This window comes from Aspergillus candidus, assembly GCF_002847045.1.
Source record: "Aspergillus candidus strain CBS 102.13 unplaced genomic scaffold BDW47scaffold_3, whole genome shotgun sequence".
Classification (NCBI taxonomy): domain Eukaryota; kingdom Fungi; phylum Ascomycota; class Eurotiomycetes; order Eurotiales; family Aspergillaceae; genus Aspergillus; species Aspergillus candidus.
In genome coordinates this window covers 641,116-651,813 of record NW_020194008.1, presented here as the reverse complement: position 1 = coordinate 651,813, position 10,698 = coordinate 641,116, and the positions used below count along the sequence as shown (strand labels likewise).

The window sequence follows — 10,698 nt, the reverse complement described above, 5'->3', positions numbered from 1 at the left end:
TTTGTAGGAATGGGAAAAAATCCAAAACTTGAGTACAATGCGTTTGTTGCAGGAGATATATCATACCTCCATACTGTATGCCACAATGATTAAGTAGATGTTCGACAAGATTTTTATCATAGATCTATTTCTATATCTATAATCATTTTTTTCATTCTTATCATTTACTCTCTTTTCTCACCTTCTTTCTGTTTCATCCCAAACCAGGCATCCTCTTTTCAAATTGTGGTTTGGTGTATATAAGCATTCAAAGATTGAAGCCAACCAATTTATTAAGAAATACACCACCCACTCAAAAGTGTACATACAGACTATACTCTCCTCCATAGTAACAATAAGTAGGTTAGTAGTATAGAGAAGATCGGACTTTACAAACCCCCCGACCTCCGACCTCACACCCTAACGAACACCCACCCACCCACCACACACCACACACCACACAGCCATACAACCATACAGCCATACAGCCATACAGCCATACAATATTGTACATTAACCGGCTAAAATCAAACCATCCTTGCCGAGTTCTTTCTTCTTCTTCTTGTTTCTTAATGAGTTCAAGGTGCTAATGGCCGGGTCGGTCAGTGCGCTTCCACTTTACCCGGGCCGGGTTTGTCGAAAACACTATTTACTTAGTTATTAGTTAGGGCTAGTGTTTTGTTTCCTGTCTGCAGTGCTGGTCTTTCGGTCTTTCTGTCTGTCTATTCATTCTACTTCTGTGTTTTTTATTCTCTTCCGATTCTTATGTTTCTATCTTTCGTTTATGATCGTGATGCCTTACTTGTGGGTGGTTGAGGTAGGCTATTGGACCTGTTGGTGATCAGTCTACGCAAGATGGTGGACTGTTCAGAGTTATCTTTTCCATATTATGGTCATGTCAATTCGTGGTCATTAATCTGTTTGAGCAGATACTATATGTGATGTTTATATACAGGATTTGGTACAAGGGCCATGGTAGGCCTTCACCCTTTCATTGGAGATGATAGCCCTGTCAGGTTCACCCATTTATATGACAGGCAAGCAGGGCACTCCATACAAGCGATCATGCGGCATCCACCCTTCGAGCTCCATGCCCACTCGAGGAGGTCCCGACGGCCCGTTGGGTGTCTCTTCAAGGGGAGACCGCGGCGCATGCTCGTACACAAATCGAGGAGGAGGAGGGACCATCGGGTGCGGGTAGTCCGTAAACTGTTCCGGGTACACAAAGGGCGGGGAGTTGCTCTGCTCGGGTGACCATAGCGGGCTCATGACGGGCGGAGGAGCCACGTAGGGCCCGCCGACGGCTGGGAAGGTGGGGGGTTCGGTGTTTAGGACCAGGGACTCGCTGGAGTGGGATGCGTGGGAGGTGGTGAATCCTACGGAGGTCTGGATGTGCAGGGCGGGTGGGGGAGTCGATGCGCTGATGCTGACTTGGGGAACGGTGTTCGGCTCACGCTGTGAGTGCCGCCGTTCGAATTCCTCGTACCAGTCGCAGGCTCTGACGACGACGGCGCCTTGCCAACGGCTTGGGACGCGATACTGGCCGCCGCAGCTTGCGTCGGTGAGCTTCCGCATCATTGTGTTCAGGTAGGCTTCGATGTTCACCGACTGCGGCGTGACGAACTCCCCCAGTGCGCCGGTCCGCACCTGGAAGTATACCCTCAGGAGGGACATGAGGGCAAGCCCCACTTGGGTGTATACTAGACTGGGGAGCTTTTGCAAAACAGCCGTGTCGCAGGCGAGGAAATAGTCGAGCATCTCCTGGGCTGCACTCATCCACTTGAAAGTGAAGTCCACCCGAAGTGCACTCAGGGGAAGGCCCGACGCCTGTCCACTGGCGCCTAATGGTGGAAGTATATCATACGGCCCGTCCACTGCGCTGGGGTCCCGGAAGCCCTCCCCCGCGGCGATCTCATATACGGCGAGTTTGGTATAGTGGTATTCGAAGGTCATGGGAACTATGGTAGATTGCCGTCAGTCATCGTTGCCTGAAAAATCTCTGACTGGGGAGGGAGGGATCTTACTTGAGGTTGACTCCGCCGGGGCGTCGTTCTTCCAAACTTGCATCCGATGGTTGAACCATCGCAGCACAGCCTGAATGCGCGTCTCCGCCAGCGGCGTCGTGGCGCTGGCGTTGTCAAGGCCAAAAGAGGCCATGGACTCGTCCACGATCCTCTGGAGCTCGAACCACCGGGCCGTCTGTCGGTCACCCGCGTTGGGCGAACACTCGAGATAGTTGACATACTCCCCCATCCAGTCGTCAAAAGGGAGGATACTGGGACAGCGCATTTTCATGGCGACCCTGTCTGAAGTTAGCGACGTTGTCTTCTTCATCTTCGGAAGTTGGATTCGTACCTGGATGCCAGATGGTAACACCCCACCATCGCCCGTGCTTGCTCGGCCACGTGCTCATTGTATCCGCGTTTGTTCGACTTGCCGCTCTTCTTATAGTCGGATCTGATCCGGTGTCGCGAGGTCAATCCGATCTCTAGGGCCATGGTGGATGCGACGTGGGTATATTGGCAATGCTGCAGTTTAAGCGGGGAGTCGGGTGGGTAGTAGAAGATGGTCATCACCAGCAAGGCTTGGATTAGCTCCAGCGACTTCTCCCCATTGATGAAGAATCGTTCAGCATATAGGTGGACCATCTCACGGTTGAGAATGGCGGCCAGTCCGGCGTCCACCGCAAGAGCGGCGGCTGCGATCACGGACAGGAATAGAATGGGCTTGCTGTGGCGGAGGTGGGCGGCTGTAGTGTCGGGAGGACACAAAATCATCCCAGCGCAGGCCGAGAGCTCCGTGTTAAAAAGCGCTACTAATTGGTTGGCATCTTCTAGGGATATGATGCCCCGGTCAATCACATCCTCCCTCAAGAAAATCTCCGCGGATTGTTCTGTCAAGACATGATCGAAGCTCGCGGGGGAAAGGGATCGGCTATCGAGAGTGCCCCGACGCAGGGGGGATAGCACCCTAGGGGAGAGGTTCATTGGTGGTAACGATTCCGATATGTTGCTGGGGTCATTAGGGATCAGTTCCCTTGAGTTAGCTCCAAAGTCACTTTCAATCGACTCCGCCTCTTCACTGTCGTCGCTGGCCGTGCTAGTTTCGTCCGTGTGTAGGCGGCCCTTGAGAAGGGAGCGCATCTGCCGCATTTCCCTCTCCAATTGAGCCACCCGCGAGTCGGTCCTCTTCCGCGGCCGTCGCCTCTGCGGCGCCACGAAGATACACGTCCTCTTGGCCTTTGCACACCGCTGGCACTGATCGGGAGCCTTGGGATCAGGAAAGCAGCGGACCTTCAAGCTTCGGCAGGATTCGCATGATCTGTTCAATTGTGGCGGGCTGGAGAGGGACTGGACGACATCGGCGCCTTCCGGACCCATGATGGTTGTGGATGTCATTGTGTTCGGTCGTGTCCACTCTGGTACCTCCTAGCCGTTGCGTCACGGATGTACCAGAAATGTGGTTTGGGATGCTTTCTTCCCCGTCTGGAAAGACAATAATTCAGAAGAGGGGAACAGAGAGGTAGAAAGACAGGATGGGTCTGGACTTGTATCCACTCTACATTCAAGCAGAGAGGATTCTAGGATTCCGGGAAAGGAAGAGATAGTTTCGGGTTGAGTGGAGGGCGGAGGACGAAGGATAAAAGAATCAGGACCACTACGGGCAAAGACAAGAAAATGCTTGATAGATCTTATCGCTGGAAGGCAAAACGATGGATCAGGAGCGGTATTATAGTAACGACGGGAGGATGCCCAGGAAATGAGAACACGGCTCGACGGTGATGGGCAGATAGTTGGTGGGCAGATCTTCGCCGTCGGGTAAGGTAAGGTTGAGAGGGTTGGGGGCCAATTGTGTAGAGGTCAAAACGGTTTCATGGCCGGAACAAAACTCCGTACGAACATGCCAACTAGTATCCCGACCGGGCAAAAGCGCCTCTCCAACCCCTCGTCCAAATGACTTTGCATAACCCAACGCGCTGGGGCCAGGAAAGTTCGATACTAGGACACCCAGTTACTAGTCGTCCGCATCGTCGACACTGGCGTGGGGTCGGCCCCATCAGTGAAGGATTGAGCGACAAGAAGCAATTGAATTTAAGAGGTATATTGCTGCTATGGATCAACCAATGTTCGGGATAGTGATCCTCGATCATCATGGTCCTTCTCCCCATTGGGGGTTTTTTTTCTTTTTTTTTTTTTGATTTGTTAGTTACAAACAGTCGAGAGGGCCACTCAGCTGCCCACCATTATCGTATTTGGAGATGTCAAGACTCAAGAGAGCTGACCGGTGGAGCATGGTGTTCGACTAATTCTAGAGCAGCCCACCCCTTCAGCTTAACCAAACTTGGTAATCGGTACAGGTCGGGGAGGAGGTCAGTGAAGAACGGCTATACTTGATTGAGTGATCCCGGCTACCATGTGGACGGCATAACCCCCTTGGGACGGTTTTCATGATCGACCCGGAGACCCTGACCGCCAGGGGGTGGTTTCAGGAGACCGATGGGATATGCCATAGAGAGGAAAGAGAGGGGGGGGAGGATGGGGTTGATCGAGGCGCATATAGACGGAGAAACACGCCGTGATAGCTGAGAGACAGAGGGGGAAAACCTTGGCATTGAAACACACGCCCGATGCTGCGCTTTGACGCCCAGGGCGCCTGCAATTTCAACGCGCGACTTTTGGGGGCGGGTCTCAAGGAGAGCCTGGAGAGAGGGCATGGTTGACGTACCCCATTGTAGGAAGAAGACAAACAGCACGAGGAAAAGAGGGAGAGAAGGTGAAGCAAGAAAGAGACCTGAAGGAACCAGGGAACCCCCAAAACCTGGCGAATCACCGAGATCCATTGGACGGTTCCCCGCAATACTAATCTGGATCAGTGACATGGTCCATCATCTTAGGTCAACAAGCTTGCCAAGGCGAGCTGAAATTTGTGCCCTAGAATGTCGGAATCCGCTCTGGACTGCCTCATCTGGTAGTGTTTCAATCTCCCCACTTAGGTTGCCCACTATCATGATGATGATCTTGCCATATCTTGGGCTTGTGCCGGACTAGACCCCCCTGTTCCGCACATCGTTTCAGTCGATACCTTCCCCCTTGGGATCAGCTTCACGCCTGACAGCATCTGCTCCAATGCTTTGACCATGTCGGCACTAGAAATCGGCTTCCCAGGATATTGCACCTTCAGTGTCTCCCACTAGACTTGTCTTAAAACAATTGGTGAGGGTGGAGTTGGGCACGTTGATCCAAAGGGGCTAACTCCAAGGCCCCCAAACTGGAGTTCTCGGACAGTGTCACTAAAACGATAGGGACAGGGATTGAAAACACTAATAAAGACGATAATAAGATAATTGAAAAAGTATTTTTTTTTTAAAAAAAAAATACTGTGGCTATGTCAGTACCTAGTTCTCGTTCTGCATCGATACGGTTCCTCTCAGTAGATTGAATTTTCGTGGGGACGGAAGAGGGAGGAAGAGAGAGAAGATAAAGAGACAAAACATACACACTTAGATATTGACAGGATGCAAAGTCAGGTGAGGTTCTGTTGTTCCTGCATAGCGGCTTCCCCACAAAATCAAAGGTCAATAGTTCATAGTCGCGTCTCAATTGAAGTCGAATCAATTATACAACCAAAAGAAGAATGATATAACCCAGAGTTCTAGCGTGTACTGTCGACTGGTCAGTATAGAGATGGGCTGGATATCCATATTGCGGCCCATAGCGCTAGTCGATATCAGAGCACTTGATCACACCTTTCAAAGATTACCCACTGTCCGAACCATGGGACTTGATCGAGCCAGGGTCATGGTTGTGATCTCCGCACTTCGCTTACAACACTTGATAGGGGAGTGGTGGACAACAGTAACATCAATCCCATCGAGCACTGCCACGAGACAATTGACAAGTTGACAACTGGCTACCAATTCGCCCCAGTCGGACATGTCAATCACTCTGAAATGAGATGGCGAGCACGCAGGAACGCACATGACACGCTTTTTTGGCCTCCACTCTCCTGATGTTGAAACAGCGGGCTGTGCATGGTTCCAGCTGGCATCGTAGTGAAACGCGAAGGATACTAGAAAGAACAGACGGTGTCCTTACCTGATTGAGATAAGAATGGCATTATGGGATTAAGTCGAGTCGATGGAAGACATGGACGACCGATGGATTGTCACTATTGCCCATCCCCCCCCCCCCTCCCCCCCGAGATTTAACGGCGCAGGGCAGTGCAGAAGGCGGCTGGGGCACCGTAATTTTCCTTTGCAGGAATCGCTTTCATGAGCCAATCCATCCACCATTGATGGCCCCCTCTGAATTGCGAAATGGTTCAGTAGCGCAACAATTTGTCTGTACTGTAACCGTATCTCCCACGATAGTCACTCCCCGGAGGATTGGTAACTACTCTGCCTTGCCGAGAAAGAGGAGCACCATCTAGTGGGATGGATGTAAGTAGCCTAGTGCCAAGTCCACTGGGCAGCTCGATTCATCCGTCAGGTTAGTTCCCAGGGCCGATCCGGTACAATCATCACCTTATCAAAATCGCCAAGAATGTGGTCAATTCAATCCAAGAGGGGCCGACCCCCTTTCTTGCTACTAGCACCAGATACAGCCTAGCACTCCGGAGTACGGAATGCCTCTGGCGCCTTTCGTGCAAATTTTTTGAGTCTCTAGTGCGTGATGTATGGAGTAGACCCTGGGCACATGCTCGAGTCGAGTAGAATTGCCGTTTAGGCTGCCGTATTAGTGCGAAGCACCTCGAGGAGATAGCCTCCCTCACACCGGTGGATAGAGTCAAGCCGCGCAAACTGTACACGTGACAAAGATGCCAAAACAGAGAGAGGGCTGTTGAACTAGTTAGTGGGCACCTGTGTTCTGTTGACCATGGCTCTGTAAATTGTCGTCTTTCGTCTTTCAAGCACTTCGGACCAAAGAGCTCGGGTTGTGTATATCCACGGCGTGACTTAACCATCGCTACTGAGTACCTACTTCGAAGCCAACTCGGCAACGTGAGCTGCCTAAAGCTTCCAAGTTCCTCTCTGGAGGAGTCGAGAAAGTCCAACGTACAGATGGTAAACTCTGTATATCGTAATTACGGGTTCGGCACATTCCCGAGTCAAAGTTTACTGACAGTCTGACTCCTAGAGAGTATAGAGTAAGAAAAACATGTGCAAGTGCCAGTGACTCATACCTGAGTCACCACGACTCTCAGCCACTGCCGCAACTCAGACCAATGCATCACAACTAGCAGGGAACGATACAACAAGGACCAGTTTGATTTTCAGTTTCTGATGGTCATGCGCGGTGCAAAGGCGTTTGTTTTGATTATAGGGTCGAACACTGATGACATCATGCTGGATGAGTCTTCGTACTGCGGCAAGGAGTTCAACTCCTGGTAGGTTTGCTTCTTTTTCTTGGTTTCAAAGAGACAAAAAGAAGAATAGAGAGTTCTAGATGTAAAGACCATGCGTATTTGATGGATCTTTCTGTTCCAACCACTGGGAGGGTTGAAGAGGTTGAAGTGAACCTTGGGAATTCCAAGTCAAATCGATGGATAGATCGATGCTTAGTCATCTGCCACTGACACAATGATTAGTCATTAGCACTATATACATCCAGCCAATGATACCCCCTGAATGTGTCTCCACTCAGTATGAGTCGAACTGTAAGAACAATGAAGTGGCCTACCTGGTAAGCTCAGGTGTCTGACACCGTTCACCATCACTTCGAGAAAACTCTTTCGCTTATATCTATCTGCTGACGGTTCCCCTGACCTGCTGGACCGTGTAAGTAGGACATGGGATACTACACTTTGTCATGTCATTTCTATCTCCCGAGTTCGCTCATGTCCCCACCGAGCCTCCAACCCAGTCGGGGTTGCCCCCGACAAACACCGGAGATGCAGCCAAGTCATCCCAGGAACCGCTAGGTCTGCGCAGCTGCGTCACTTGCCGGCGTCGTAAGGTCCGTTGCAATAAGCGATGTCCGTGCTCGAATTGCACCAGGGCAGGGATTGAGTGCGTCTTCCCGCCTCCTGGGAGAGCCCCCCGCAAGTCGAAGCGCCCCGTCGACGCAGAGCTACTGTCCCGATTGAGGCGCCTGGAAGGGGTCATTGAACACTTGAACGACAAGAATATTGCCTCGCAGGAGCGGTCGAAACCTCCCTCACCGCAGCAATCACATGATGCTAGCGTATCTTCAAGCGAATGCCCCGGGAATACAGAGTCGCCGGGAGACCCTGAAGTTTGTCCGTTCCTCGATCCAAACAAGCCGGCGCAACCACGGAACCTGGACCATGAATTTGGAAGGCTGGTGATCGATGAAGGCCGAAGTCGCTATGTGAGCAATCGGTTTTGGACTAGTCTTGGTGACGAGGTCAGCTTGTTTTCTCGCCCTTTTTTACACCCATTACAAACGGCTTTCATCTCGTTGCTCCTTCTGATACTCAACTTCATTCCAGATCGAAGAATTACAGGATATTTTAGACCCCCCGTCATCGGATGAAGAAGATACATCATCCCCTGAGTCTGCCTCGGGACCGTTTGCCAATCATGACGGCTTTTTGTTTGGTTACTACTCACTTGCACATTCTCTTCGCAGCTTCTTTCCTCCGCTACCAAGCTTTCCGGCGTTGTGGGACATTTACACGGAGAATGTTGCGCCCCTCATACAAGTTGTGCACAAGCCCACCGCCAGGAAAATCTTCATGAGCGCCTCCCAGCAACCCGAGAGTTTAGACAGGAATCACGAGGCCTTATTCCTGGCGCTAGTTTTGGTGAGCATCGTCAGTATGTCACCGGAGCAATGCATGTCGATCCTGGGCAAAGAGCGCGATCTTCTTGTCAGCCGCTATCGGTTCGCCGTGGAACAGGCCCTGTCCCGAGCGGACTTCTTGAACACCCAGAGCTTGGTCTTGTTGCAAGCAGCGGTGATATTCTTGATCGGCGTGCGTCGAGAGGACGACACGCGGTTTGTTTGGTCGATGACAGCACTGGTTCTCCGCGTTGCTCAGGGCCTGGGCATCCACCGCGACGGGTCAAACTTTGGGTTGAAACCCTTTGAAACGGAAATGCGGCGGCGGCTGTGGTGGCACATTTGCATGCTAGATATTCGATCATCCGAAGATCATGGAACCAATGCCCAAATTCACGACAGAATGTACGACACTCGGCTCCCTTTGAATATCAATGACGATGACATTACTCCTGAGATGGAGGAGCCACCCAAAGAGCGCGAGGGCTTTACGGACATGACTTTTTGTCTCATCCGCGGCGATATCACCGTCGCCCTGCGGCGGGTGAGCAACACAGGCCCGAACACCACCTTTTCGTCCACCAACATGCAGTTGTCCCCGAGCATGTGCAGCAAGCTCATCCACGCGACAAACCAGCGCATCGAGGCCAAATATCTTAGGCACTGTGATACTAGCGTCCCGATCCAGTGGGTCTGTGCGACGGTCGCCCGGCTGATTTTGACCAAGCTGTGGCTGGTCATCCATCACCCCATGACACGGCCAGATCAGGGAGTCAGCCTGAACACCGCGTCTCGGGAAAGTTTATTCAAGACGTCGGTGGAGGTGGCCGAGTTTGCTTGCTTGCTGACCACCGACAAGAACACCCAGAAATGGGGCTGGATGTTCACGACGAATATGCAATGGCACGCGATAGCTTTCATCCTGTCGGAGCTCTGTGTACGGCCTGAGGGGCCTCTGACCGACCGCGCGTGGTACGCAGTCGGGACGCTATATGAAGACTGGGTGCGCACGGCAAAATCGAGGAAAGGCATGCTCTGGCGGCCCCTCTCGCGGCTGATGAAGCGAGCATCCGCGGCGCGAGCCAAACAACAGGCCCAAATGCAGAGTCAGTTTGATCCGAATCTTATTGTGTCGAACGCTAGTCTTCTCCCTGTCGGCGCCGCACTACCCACAATAGCGCCTTTAATCCTGCCGCGAGTCCCGGAAACCCAATATCGATTGTCGAATTTGCCAGGAGAATCGCAAGGGAGCTCGTCTACCGGTAGTTTAGACGTCCCAGATCTCCGAGACGGGGTATCAGATGCGATGGATCAAGTGTTCCCAGATGTTGATCCCCTAGCCCCTCTTAATCCCCAAGAACCTTCTCTCGCCCAACTACCGGAGACTGATGCGGAGGGACTGCCTCCTGTACCAGATATCTCTCTGGACCCGATGGAATTCACACAGAACGGCCCGCCTGCCCAACTGAACTGGGATGAGTGGGACGAAGTGATGCGCGAATTCCAGATGGACATGCAAGAGGCACAGACCGAAAATCCCATCGGCAACCTGACGAGCAATGTCTCGGACTGGTATGCTTTGTAACAAGGCCAGGCTACCAACTGATATCTCTTATGAGTTTCTAGGCCTGTGTCTTTCATGACTTGACTGGGGTGTCCTCTACAAAAGTCCTTTGTTAATCATGACTCCCACATGTGTCACGACCACTTCTCCTCTCCGGCCTCTAATTTTGGGCTACTACACAGAAAGTCTCCTCTCCGCTAGGATCGACCAGTTAACCTATTATGAGATACGATGTACGATATGGTGATGTTGTAATGGCTGGCGACAGATCGGCTAGCTGGTTGATACCCCGTCTGATCCACGTGATCACTGTATTATAGCTTATATATACCCTGAAAATAGCAAAACAGTAAATTCTTCAACTAAGGTTACATCCCGCCAAACAATTATAATAACATACAGAACAATGCG

General features: G+C 51.7%; 2 protein-coding genes across 2 annotated transcripts; one reads left to right on the top strand and one right to left on the bottom strand.

The window, feature by feature from the left end:
- Positions 1-898: 898 nt before the first annotated feature.
- Positions 899-3,772, bottom strand: BDW47DRAFT_98842 (Zn(II)2Cys6 transcription factor). The gene is made up of 3 exons (XM_024820741.1): positions 2,335-3,772; positions 2,004-2,281; positions 899-1,937 (listed from the first exon to the last, which is right to left on the bottom strand). The coding sequence occupies exons 1-3, from the start codon at positions 3,375-3,377 to the stop codon at positions 1,006-1,008; spliced, it is 2,253 nt and encodes a 750-aa protein (XP_024675952.1). The 5' UTR covers positions 3,378-3,772; the 3' UTR covers positions 899-1,005.
- A 3,922-nt stretch (positions 3,773-7,694) lies between these two features.
- Positions 7,695-10,653, top strand: BDW47DRAFT_98837 (putative C6 transcription factor). Its single transcript, XM_024820740.1, has 2 exons — positions 7,695-8,345; positions 8,431-10,653. Exons 1-2 carry the CDS (start codon positions 7,788-7,790, stop codon positions 10,306-10,308), a joined length of 2,436 nt encoding a protein of 811 aa, XP_024675951.1. The 5' UTR covers positions 7,695-7,787; the 3' UTR covers positions 10,309-10,653.
- The last annotated feature ends 45 nt before the right edge of the window (positions 10,654-10,698 follow it).

Excerpts from the sequence above, each read along its gene's own strand:
- BDW47DRAFT_98837 (XM_024820740.1), top strand. The coding sequence starts at position 7,788 with ATGTCATTTCTATCTCCCGAGTTCGCTCATGTCCCCACCGAGCCTCCA. Across the intron at positions 8,346-8,430 it reads GGACTAGTCTTGGTGACGAG|ATCGAAGAATTACAGGATAT; the intron begins GTCAGCTTGTTT and ends ACTTCATTCCAG.
- BDW47DRAFT_98842 (XM_024820741.1), bottom strand. The coding sequence starts at position 3,377 with ATGACATCCACAACCATCATGGGTCCGGAAGGCGCCGATGTCGTCCAG. Across the intron at positions 2,282-2,334 it reads TGTTACCATCTGGCATCCAG|GGTCGCCATGAAAATGCGCT; the intron begins GTACGAATCCAA and ends AACTTCAGACAG. Across the intron at positions 1,938-2,003 it reads CCCGGCGGAGTCAACCTCAA|TTCCCATGACCTTCGAATAC; the intron begins GTAAGATCCCTC and ends AATCTACCATAG.